This window comes from Passer montanus, unplaced genomic scaffold, assembly GCF_014805655.1.
Source record: "Passer montanus isolate IOZ18808 unplaced genomic scaffold, ASM1480565v1 scaffold75, whole genome shotgun sequence".
In the NCBI taxonomy this organism is placed as follows: domain Eukaryota; kingdom Metazoa; phylum Chordata; class Aves; order Passeriformes; family Passeridae; genus Passer; species Passer montanus.
The window spans coordinates 2,800,296-2,813,110 of NW_024372702.1; the positions used below are offsets into that span (position 1 = coordinate 2,800,296).

Sequence of the window (12,815 nt, forward strand, 5' to 3'; positions counted from 1 at the left end):
CGCGCCGCGCACTGCGCCCGGCGCGGGGAGCGCGGCTCGCCCCGCGGCGCTCGCCGCACGCGTGTGCGGAACACCCGCGCGAAAACACCGGCTGCGCCTCTGTCCCGCCGGGCAGCTGCTCTCCGCTCCGCAGACACCCGCCTTGGTGGCAGAGGCAGCCCCCCGCGCTGCGGGGTTCAGCGGGGTGCTGAACTGGGCAGGCTGTAAACAATGGGAGAATTGAGGCTTGCACATGAACACGGCCTGGCCGTGTGCTCCCGCCTTCCGGGATGCTTACACTTAAGGAAACTTGGCCAGAGCACTTAGAATGTCATAAATGCGACATTTTAAGCATTTAATTGCTTGAAAATTGCCATTAATCACGGGGCATCCAAGTGATCTCATTCATTCTTTTCTTTCAGTCAACAATGTGGGAACATCCTATGCTTATCCTGAATATTTTATTGATATTCCAGAGCTGGAGAAGGTAAGTGCTTTTGTGGTACCTTCTAGTGTTTTACTGTGGTTAGCAGATATTACAGAAATATTTAGGTTTGGTTAGGGAACCCACATAATGAGGTTTTCTGCTTAGAATTAAGTGTTCAAAAGCTTGGAGATTTCCATAAGTAGCACAACACAATGCTGATGATGGCAGTCTCACTTTTTGGTGGTGTTCTTTACACACTATTCCCTTCTGCTTCTGCTCCTGGCTGTGGTCTCATCTGGCTGTTATTTATGAGCTGCTTTAGCTTGTGCTGGGGCACTTCTTATGTGACTGAAGCGGGGAGCAAGCAATTTCATGGATGAAGACTGCACAGTCCATAACACTTACAAAACTTAATATGACCATTTTAGACAGTTCATAACGTAGGGACAATCTTGGTTGTATTGCATACATTGAAAATTCAGATTATGAACAATTTCACTGGTGCATGATTTTCTTTCTGAAACCCCTGTAGCTCACTGGGTCCACTGTGGTTCTGTGTTTTCTGCTTAAGTGCAGCTAAATATATCTGAATACACTTAAAGTCACTAAAATGGTGAAGAGTAAAATAAGTAGCTAATTTTAAAACATGTGCAAAAGGTAAGAATTTATTAAAGTTCATAAGTATTGCAAATAGTGTTAGGAAATAGAGTGTCAGTGTGATACACCTCTGTGGTTCTGTATTACTACAAGTCCCTAATAGAAGATGAAACCTGACCAAGAGCAATGCACAGACTTTGCTTTGAAAGCCTGCTACTGTTCCTGATACTTAAGCAGGTAGGCAAGGAGAAAAGGCAGATAGTTTATCCCTGCACTTAAACCCAGAGGATGTATAAATATTGTTCACATAACTTAAAATGAGTAAACCCCAAAACTTTGTTTTCTTGCAGATGATTGACAAAATGATTAACATTAACATCATGTCTGTTTGTCAGGTAAGTTACCAACACTTCTTGATAATTCAAGACCAGAAAACAAGATTCAGTTGTCTGAGGGAATTACTTTGACCTGTTAGACTACAGGTTCACATTTTGTCTTGGAGAAACCCAGCGGTTCTAATTGTCATATCAGACTGTTCTGATTGTTGTGGGAAATGTAATTTGTTGCAAACAGGCCTATTAGCTATTTGAAAGGAGCAAAGTAAGTACATAAAACAGCACCTAATGCTTCTTGGCAATTGTTCTCCTGGTCCTTGTGAATGCTTCATTCTTCTTCCCCTGCATCTGTGTTTCTTGGGGTGGGCAGCCCTTATCTCTGCATGTCTAAGGTTTTTGTGCAGTGTAGTGAGAAGGCACTTAAATATTTTCTGCAAAATACATGAGCAAGAAGGAAGACCAAACTCACAGAAGCATGCATTAACTTCACTTCAGAAGTTACCTTCACTTTTTGATATTTAAACTGAGGGTTTTATTGAGAAGAAATCAGTGTGACTCCAGGCTAAAACATAAAGCTGTTCTCTTGTTGATTGACACGAGGCCCATTCAAAAATGAGGTTTTCATCCTGGCATATCAAGGCTTAAAAAGGACAGAGGCAATAGCTGCTTACACGTCACAGGGACACTGTTAGTGTAATACCAGTGTGTGCTGATGAAACTCCTTGTGACTATTCACTGCTGAACGTTCTGCATACAGAATACACTGCACAACAGTGTATTAGCTGAGGGTTAACTTTCTGCCTCAAAGCTAAAATATTAGAAGTTTCAAAGATGGCTCAAAAGATTTTCCTTCTTTGCAGCTCTTCTGATTAGGTCAAGTACTAAATTCATCTAGTACAGTTCTTTGGGGAGTCTAAACTCTGGTTTCCATGTGAGGAGGCACAGCACCTCTTAAAACAATGCTTTAATGAGATTCTCACACTTTATTAAAACATAGACAAACAGTGAAAATGCAGCTGTTGCATGACTCAATGGGTGTTGGTAATGTCAGGTTGCTGCTGCAGCTCTTATGTCTGCGTGTGTTTTATTTGACATCTCAGAACTACTTGTTGGAAAGTTAGAAATGCTATAACAGTGAGTCTTCAGAAGCCTTTCACCTGGAAAATGACTCTGCATCTGACAAGTACAGATTTTCTAGCTGACTGAGAAGGACAATCCATGGTGTCTTTTTGTCCCTCTGCAAGATTTAATCAGAGAAGTCAGTTATTAATGAGTTTTCTCTTAAGGAAAGTTTCTCTTAAGGAAGTCATTTGAGTTAACAGAGCTGCATCAGGTGTACATCTGAAGAAGTGTCATGCACAGACATATGCTGAGGTGTGAGGTCTGTGCTCTACCAGCAGAGGGAGTGCACTATTCAGTGATAAAAGAATTTGGGGTGTCAGTCTTCCTGGGAGCATTTTATTAGAGTAGAAAAGTTACAGATTAACTACTTAAATATGTATTTCTGAAAATGGGAGGGTAGAGTAATAGCTGACCTCAGCATACATCCAAAGATGCAGCTAGACTGTGTTATTTTCCAAAGTAAACTAATGCTTTAGTTGTAGTGTCAGTGTTCATCAGCAATTTAACAAAATTGTCATACAGCTTCTTGTAAAATTTGCATCCTCTCAGCCTCTTCAGATTTTGACCTCAGCATACACCTGAAGTTCCAAAGATGCAGCTAGACTGTTATTTTCCAAAGTAAACTAATGCTTTAGTTGTAGTGTCAGTGTTCATCAGCAATTTAACAAAATTGTCATACAGCTTCTTGTAAAATTTGCATCCTCTCAGCCTCTTCAGGTTTCTAAAATGGCTATTTTTGCACATACAGAAACTTACTGAAGATCTGCTTGCTGTGTGTTAATAGTGTTTTTGCTTCTGTTTGAAAACTTTTTCTTGACTGTGAACAACTCCCGCTCCTGCATTTAATTGGAGTTTGAGCATAAGATTCCAAGCTTGCAAATGTTTTCTCCTGCATGAGCATGTTGTGTAATTAAACAGTAGGCATGCCAGATGCTTAGTGTTTTGGGGAGAAGAACACATTAGAGATGTGTGCCATCTGTAAGACACTTTTTCAGGAGAACCCATAGAACTAGGGAATCACAGTGTGAAAAAAATAAATTTATGAGAAGTCTGTGTATCTTTTCATGTAGACTTCTAGGATGTAATCCTGTGAATATTTAGTTCTGTTTTTATACATATGTGTGTGTATGTTTTTTAAAAACAGTAATAAGACTATTCTCTCTTCTTGTCTGACTAAAAGCACCAAGTTTGTAATGGAAGAAAGCACAAAGTTCTTAGGCAAGAAGCTGAAGGTCTGCTGAAATGTGCAAGTACAGGAGAAGCACAGCTACTACCCACAGCATCTCCAGATCCTTGTCAGAGGTGTCATAAAATGCTGTAATGTTATGCTCTAGAGCATTGACATCCACTTCCTTGCCTTTTGGACCAGCCTTTCTCAGAGCCTAAAAGATGATGATATCCCCTGTCCTCTCAGTAACCTGCACCATGTGCCATTAGCAGCACCTTTTGGACAGCACAGCTCTTCTGGTGTGCGTGTCAAGTAACTCCAGTTCTGGCTGAAACATCCCTTGGACTTGAAGTGGGGAAGTTGGGATAATTAGCACGGATTGATTCTGCAGAAATGTTTAAATCTGTTTTATTGCCATAAGTATAGGCAGTTTTGAAGCATAATGCTCATCCCCTAACTTTTTGATCCATCTTTTTCTTCATTAGTCAGCTCATTGGAGTTCCTAGGGGATATGCAGTGTGTGAGAAGGGGTACACTGAGGGAGAAGATAACATCTCCACCTCACAGGACAAATTTGCAGCCTAGTTGGTCCCACTGTTTAGTATTTTTCCCAGCTGCAAAGTATCTAATACTAGGGAATTTTGGCAAGTGTTTTGAGAACTTGTTTCCTGTCAGACCTTTTAAAACCCATGTCTTTTCCCAAATCCTATTCCATGCTGCCCTGCCTGCCTCCATGATGTCCTTGAAGCACTGTTGGATTAGATCACCCATGAACCAAGCAGTCATGCAATTTTAGGGTTCACTCAGTCTGGTGTGAAGTGTTGATTACTGCGATGTGCCTTTAAAGCACCCTGTATATCAGTGATGATAAGCCACATAAAACTGCTTAAAGGATGTTGGAAACCTCAGGTCTTTAAAAATACTGGTTAAAAAAATTGACAAAATATCATCCTGTCCCCCAGCCAGAGTAGATGCTTTTTAAGCAGTCTGGGCAATATCACGTTTTTATGGTGGTGTGCAGTGCAGGAGTTACTCTGGTCTTCATATAGTATACAAAAAAATAAGTGTTATGGGTCTTGATGACATAAATAGAACTAAGATTTTTCATTTGTGGTATTTTCTCAGGAGAGCTTGAGAAGTAAAACAGTCGTATACAAGGATTGAATTGACAAATAAATGAGGAAGAAGATGAGGTAGTATATGTAGTTTCATGGTTCTTGTCATAATCTCATCTCAAGCTTCTGGAGGGATTTAAATAGCAGAACTTTAATGATTGTTGGTAGCACTTCAGGTAACGTGGGTTGGTATTACAACTTTTGTATATCTTTGCATTTTGAGACACAAATATTAGTGGCATTGAGTGAAGTAGGCCAAAATCCCTGGGTTTTTTCATTAACTAGCAAGTGTTGAGAAATCAAAATCAGACTTGTTCTCTATAGTTCTAATCATATTTCCTTGGTATTAACTTACATCTTCTTGAGTCGATTCATCTTTGTATTCTTTAGTTTCACTTGGGAAAACAAAGTTGGTTTGGCTATTGGCTTAATGTCCTGAAAGCCAAGAGTGCTGGAACTGCTGTCCAGTGGAACAAGTGGGTAGGTAATGAGCACGGAGAATTGCTTCAAATGCTTCCAGGAGCCCTTGTTTCTCCTTAGAAGTTACCAAAAGTTACTTGGTATGGAAGGAACTGCAAGTTTGTTATTTCTTTTGCAGCATCACAATATGCTAATTGCATTGGGAGTGAAGCATAAACTTATGTTCTCTTGAAAAATAAGCAGGACTAAATAGTTGAGGGAGTGCTGCCTTAGCGGTTGATTTAGCAAGGAGCTGAATTGGTTTGCAGGCTATTATATTGTGGGGGGATGCAAATTTTAGGCTTTCAAGCCAGGCTTTGCTTGGAAATTGGCATTAACAGATGAAGCAGGAGAGTGAATTGTGCACATGTACATCCCTTGTGTCTGTGGTAGTCGTCACGTTGATGACTTCACTCATATTTTATACTGAGTGTCAATACAAAAGGCTAATAAGCCTTACAACATCAAGGATTTTTGTTGTCATATTTGGGATGCTTTTAATTTTCTCGAGACTTCAGGATACATAAATACTTCATGTGAACTGAGAGATCTGGTGTCAGTTGCCCCTGTAATGGAGGAGAAGTGAGAGGTGAATTTCCCCAGCTTGTGAATCCCAGGCAGGACATGGAAATGACTACTACAAAGTCTGAAACTGTGAGTTTGGGAAAGAAAGCAACAGCAGAATCCAAAACCAATATAAAATTGAAAGGAGGAGCAGAAGTTAGTGTATTTAAGAAAGAGGGGAAATAGTCTTATGCAGACCTGTGTGTAGAAAGAAGAAAAGCCTGGGGAGCAGCAATCCTGAAAAGACAGTAGGAAATGACATCTCTTTCTCCCCATCTGTTCAGATGGGCTAGTGCAGCCTAATACTGCATCTGTAAAGGTACCTTGCCAGAATCAGGTGGTAGTTGCTTGTCCCCTGCAAGAACCCTATGTAAAGTTTTGTATTTGCTATGGAAGGGGTCACAATAAGTGGAACATAATTCTGAGGACAGTAGCAGCACTGACCTGTAAGAAGAGATCACTCTGTGTGTGTGTATTCCAGTCTAGTCAAGAGATTTTTTTACATTTATATTCAAACTCATAATCAAAGAGGGGGGTCAATTATTTAGCCAAGTACATAATACAAGTTTAAAACAGAGAGGGACAGTTGCCAGTGCTTGGAAAAGGAGTAAGCCTCCTGTGAAGGTGGTCATGCGTATCATTCAGATGGTCCAAAGGGAGGCATTCAATGCTCTGGTTTCCCACCTTGCTCATTTTGACCCTGAGAGTGTGATACACAGAAAAATGGATCAAGGGAAATGTAGCTGCAATACAAATTTTTAAGCAATAGTCAGAGAAGCACTGGGGGTTTTTGTTCAAAGTACAAGTAACTTGGGGAAATTAAGAAAATCCTGTAGTTCTGTGACTTTCTGTAGATGTGGGGTTGACACAAAGACATATTTTGCCTCTTGAAAAGAGAAGAAAGTTCAGCCTTATTATTTGGGAAGTCTTTGTCCTGTGTAAAGGGCACGAGGAGAAATAAGTTTATTTTGACAGCTTTCAGTTTTTAACTTGACTCCAAAAGTTGGTGGCTCTAAATAGGGACAACTTTCTCTTCTAAAACTGTTGCTCAGAGGAAAGTCACTGAAAACGAACCTGGCTTGTTACTTTCATAGTTCCCTTTTTATGTCTGGTACCCCTGACGTGGCCACATGGTTACTGTGTGAGCTGAGCTGATCTCAGCTTTACTTGCTAATTTTTACAAGTATTGATAATTCTTGTTGGCCTTGGGGTATGAGCTGCATTAAGTTAATGTTTCAAGAGAGACACATAAAAAACTTTGTAGAGGCTGAGAATAAGCCTCACAATCAATTTAACTGCCAGTGCATGAGAACAGTTCCTTGGATTTTCAGTGTACTGTCTGCAGGTGAGGGTGCCAGTTAACTTTGTTAAACAGCTCTGCATCTGTGAGCTTGTGTGAATCCTGTGCCCAGACACTCTGGAGTTGTCTCATGGTAGCAATGATGTTTTTGTACATGGGTGGTGCACCACAGGGAATTCCTGATCTTAAAAAAGTTGCTCTGTGTTGTTAGAATTTCACCTCAGGTTTGTGAATGAGGGAAGCTTCTTAGCTGCATAACACTGTAGCAAACTTGTCCAAATTCTCAAGCCTCACCCTTTGTTGTATTTGTATAGCTCTAGTTACAGAAAGGGTGTCATTATACTCTTTTGAAGTGCAAAGAATCACTTGCAGTCCTAACATCATAGAATGATTTGTCTTTATGATTTATATTTGTAAATATACAACTGTGGCATTAGATTTATGGTGTTGTATAACAGTTGTGGGGCCCATAAGATCTGAAGGGTGACTTTGAATATTTATCTCACCTCTTCCTGCTGTATTTTAATAGTCTGAGTAACATCACTTGAAAGATATTAAAAATTTTGCATATTATTATTCTTACTCTTTCCAAAGGCTCTGCTTCTGAGGTGTTGCTTGGACCAGATTGAGAAAAGACTACAATGCAGTAATAACTAAGAATTGGGGATTTTCTTCTGAAGAAAAATCACTAGAAACCCATTGATATGACTTCCAACTTTGTTGGTCCTCTAATAACAGCTTTTAATTGTAGTGTCTGCTTTAGAACATAAGTCTGTACATTCGTGTATTTGCAAGTAGGAATCTTTGCTTTGTTAGGGTAGAAGTGGTGTTATTTCTTCCAGAACTAGAAGGTAGAGGACGGGTTTGGTGAGGAAGAGTGGACAATGCAACAAGTGCTTGTCAGGAATGGAATAAATGCAGTTGCAGATAAAAGGACATAAAGAAATGACAGCTGCCTATAAAAGATTATTGAACTGGTCTGTAATCAATCTCTACCTTAAGTCAGTCATTTGCCCTGAGCATCCTGGAACTTGAGGTCTGGATGGTTAGGCATGAAAAAGTTGACTTAGAAACAAAGCAACCCTCCAAACCAAAGGAACTGTACCCCAAACTCTATGGTAGCCTTATGTGTGTATGTGAAATAATTGGAAAACCCACCAAAAAATAGAGCATGGTTGTGTGCTAAACATAACTTTTAGCCAGACTCTGTAAAACATCAAAGATTAACAGCTTCTAATGCTGAGTAGTCTGTCCTGAACAAGTTTGTCAGATGCACATGCTCACTCTGCTCTAATGCAGATTTTCAGAAAGAAAAATTTGGATGAGCAATTTCCATGTAGCCTAACTACTTGTCTGGAATTACCTGAGTCTTCAGAGTCTTGGGAACATTCATGTTTTGAACTGTAGCACTCCTGTTTCTGTGGAAAGTAGTATTCCTTCAGGAAAAAGGTTATGTGAAGGAAGCCTAACCATGTTCAGTGATGACCAGCTGAAGGCACTGTTTTTAGGGTAGCTCCCAGCCTCTCCTTTAGGCTTCCTGACATTTCCTTCTGCCTGTAGTAAATTGCCTTCAAAGAAACAAACACTGCTGTAAAGTTCTCTGACATCCTACATGCAAATTCCTGTAGATTGACTTGCAAGGCTTTGCCATTTACGGACTACACACCATTACAGAACTGACTATCTCTAAATAAGATCTAACTAAAATTTGGATTCTTTATCTGGGAATATTTATTCAGTTCTAGATGTTTTGGTTTTGAACTGCCATTTTTCCTAATGGCATGTCTGATATTACAGTTATTGAGATGAGTGTTAACCAGTTTGGCTGGTTTGGATAAGGATCATACACTGCAAGCAGGGGTAGACACCACTGACACCATTATTAGTGATAAAACTACATTTCTGCTATTAATTGTTTTATTTGAATTAATGCTGAAAATATTTTACATGTGTGTAGAGTGTATAAAATTGCCAGAGCTGAGTATGGCTGCAGAATACCCTGCCAGCATTTTTCTAATCATACACTTTGAGTGTGCAGTTGGCTGGGTCAGGTGAGTCTGACTCAGAGTGCTGCCTTCTGTTATCTTGCTCTTTAAAAATAACAGTATTTTTACATAAAGATACTGAATACTCATAATGATATTTTTTCACACATCACAAGGTGTAAAAATACTGATAGCAATTTTTGCCGTTTCACAGAATTTTGAAATTTCCTCAAAATAACAATTTTAGTAAAACAAATGGAAGTGGTGTTGAGTATGAAATTCAGTTTTGCCATCAGTGTTTTTCTGTGGAGGGGGAACAAAATTGACTGCCCGTTCAGCTGAACTTCAGAAACAAACCATTTAACACAGTTAGTAGTGAGAGACTTCTCAATTTCTCCTCAAATTGTGTACCTATTACTGTATTTCAGCTGTCAGTGGCTTCATAGTTTGTTATTTTATGTAAGTCCACCAAAATTATTGTAGCATATTTTAGTAGCCACCAGGTTTGTGATAGTTAGAGCTGATAGTTTGTGACTGTTAGAGCTGCTTGGTGGGTTGCAATTTAGATTTAGACCATGAATGCATTTGTGTGGATTTATGACAATGTTTCAAATGTGGAGTCTCCTCTACACTACTGGGAAATTGTGTATTGGTTTTTCAGATCATTTATGGGTTCCCTAAGGGAAGGCAGTTCCAGTCCACATCCATGTGCCACTCTGTGGAAATGATATGCAGCATTACAGTGCCCTGAGAGGCAAGAACCAGAATGCTGCTTTTTGCCATGGGATCTGTGGAAGAGATCATAAAACTTGGATCAGATAAAAGCTCTTCCAATCCTGAACTAGTCTTAAAATCAGCCCAAATCATTCTCTATCCTTGAAGATTAAAATAAATAGTTGTTTCTACATCTCTTTTGAAGCATTAGTGTATGAAAAAGCTCATGTATGCTTAAACTTAATACTAGAGGGTTTTTTGAAGCTGCATCAGATCTGTTTAGCTTGTTGATGCTTATCAGCTCTGAATACTTAGTTTGACTTCTGGGGCAGTGCTGACAGCACTGTGTGTCAACAGCTGACTTCATGAAGGGAAGGCCTGTTCGACTCCTGCCTGTGCAGTCCCTTATCAAAACCGTCATGCAGTGTGGCTGATGGCAGAGTCTATTCTAAGGGAGAAATGCCAATAAAATGGAAAACACAGCCCTTCTCTAGCATTTTCTTTGTGTCAGCTGCAATCAACTGAGATGGTTTTCTTTTTTTTTTCTCCTTTATTCCTGAAAGGGTATGTTTTATAATTAAAAATAAAAACAAACAAACAATAAAACCTCAAACCCAGATTGAGTCATATGTGAGGGCTAATGCAGTGGTGATAATAAAATGAGTAGCTTCCTACAATAAAATTTGTTTCTTTGTAATCAAAGTGCTTGCAGGTGTTTTGTGTGCCTGTATATGCTGATTTCTTTTGTGCGTGTTTTTCTTCCCATACTATTCAAATATTCAATGTTTTATTTTGAGCTATCAAGGTAATTTAGGATCAGTGGGAGTATCATTATGTTTCAGTGTGTGCTGGTTTTAGTATTTTATTACCCACCCCACATGTTCTCAAAAACTTTGTTAGAACACCTTTTAGATGTCAAAAGTGGTAGCAGTTTATTTTTCTTGTGGGATCTGTCTTTGGTATCAGTGACAGTTATTCATAGGGTTACATGGGGCAGGGCTGAATTTAGCACAAGGAGAATTTTGATACTGTTTTAGGAAGGCAGAAGTTTTGGATTTAAATTGTGTTTTAGGATGGTAGTAATTAGTCGTAGGAAAATTAACTATTTTACACTAATTAAAATTTTGTCCAAGTTTGGATCAATGCTTAATTTGTTTCTCTTGTCAGAGATGCTCTGTCTGCAACTGGGAATCTTGTTTTAGGATTGCTGCTCTGGAGAGTCCTTCAGCCAGCTTGTAGAGTCATAATAAAGGCAGGAGTTTCCAGAGCAGTGAGGAGGTTTGCCAGGCGACTTTCCTCTTGGTGTGTAGTTTTTCCAGTGTGAGAACATTGGGTAATCAGCAAAAAATATTTTGGAGTCTTAAGTATTTTTTGTAGGTAATAATGTAGGAGACTTACATTCGCTAGTTCTGTCAGTGCTCTTGCTGCTCCATAATTTATTTTTGTCTTAAACTCGGCAGTTCAGTAAGCCTAGCTAAAATGTATTGGATAATGTTTTGAATCTTGGCATAGGTGGTAAATTTGGTCAGTCTCAAGGAAGACAGGTGTTTTTTGCAGGGAGAGAAAGATGGTACGTGTAGTATAGTACTCTGGTGTTTTAATGTTCTTCAGAGTCCATGGATGCTGCAGAGTGGTGAAGACATTTGTTTTATTTACTCTTGTGCTACTAGCTAGGTGGGTTCACCAGATTCAGTGCACACACTACTTGACAGAGCCAAGTTATCCAGGTAGAATAAAAATAAACTGCCTACGCAAAGTATGGTCTCTGCTTCCCCGAGCCGTGCTTGGGGTGGAGGGGGTGGCAGCTGCTTCTGGGAGGAAGGGAGGCTTCCCTCGGCCTCTGGCTGTCTGCTGTCTGCATTCTCAGCCATCACGAATGTTTTCCTTTTGCAGATGACACGATTGGTGCTGCCCGGCATGCTGGAAAGGTGAGTCACACTAACACTATCCAGACAAAGTCATCATTATTTATAGGGGAGAATCCTTTCTTGAAAAATTCATTACTGTGACTAATCAGCCTAGTCTCCATGTTTTAATGGCAGAGTAATGCTGGGTGAGTCACGCTGATGGTGCATGAATCATCAGACGGTGGAAGCCTTTTCCACTCGATTCCCTTTTTATTTTTCCTCTCCCTTCTCCACTGTTGTGGTGATTCCTTTTAGAACAGAATTAAAAAGCCCGTCTGACTCATCAGCACTAACTCAACAACCTGCTATTCTGAGGGGGTGGTTACAGTTCCTGGGAATAACCTTCTTAAGGCTATTTCTCTAAGTCATTGTAAGTAAAATGGATGCAAAGAATATGTTCTCATTATACAGTAGGAGGTATATTGAGGAAAGGCTGTGATCATTTGGAAAAATGCAATTGGAGACCAGGTCTTTAGAATAACACACCACTGTCAACAGGGAAGACATGTACTGGCTTCCCAGCTGGCTCCCAGGTGAAACCAAAAGGTTCACGATTTCCATTTAGTCTCCCCCAGGCTGTTTTCCAGCTGATGTTGGCTCTGCTGGCTGTTTGCCATCTCTCTTGGGGTGCTAACCCTCCCTTGCTGGGGGTTGCCCTGGATCAGCCTTGAGCCATGTTCACAGTACTGGGGAAAACTCTGTAGAACCATGCAAATGAACACAGCAGGAGGAGTCTCTGTATGGGGCAAGCCTCCACATCTAGCAAAGATGATGAAAAAAAAGAAAAAGTTTATTTTGTGTCATCCCACTGTCTGAGAGTCTTGGTTGCAGACCAGAATTCAGTTTTTCAAGTGTTGCACAGATGCACAGATGCACAGATGTTTCATATTTGAAACAAAGCTTCTTCCTGGGTGCAAACTGTCAGAGCTAGCAGTCAGTATGGAAGTCAGTGTCTGGCACATCAGGATGATGGTGAGCTAAGAATTTTACATAGCCAATCAGGAGATATGAATAAGTTTATTTCATGTAAAGAGATTTGAATTAGAAATAAAGACCCAAGACTGAGCTCTGGGGAGAGAGTGTCATATTTCCCAATGAAGCTGGAGTAGAGGGTGAGGTTTATTATAGTACAGGGGTGATACA

The 12,815-nt window shown here is 40.0% G+C and overlaps 1 protein-coding gene across 1 annotated transcript in view; it reads left to right on the plus strand.

Annotated features, from left to right (window-relative positions):
• HSD17B12 (hydroxysteroid 17-beta dehydrogenase 12) overlaps positions 1 to 12,815 on the plus strand; it is an 84,128-nt gene that overhangs the window by 54,919 nt on the left and 16,394 nt on the right. The window contains 3 exon segments of the mRNA XM_039730968.1: positions 402 to 466; positions 1,354 to 1,398; positions 11,659 to 11,693. Of these exon segments, the coding sequence (XP_039586902.1) occupies positions 402 to 466; positions 1,354 to 1,398; positions 11,659 to 11,693 (145 nt within the window).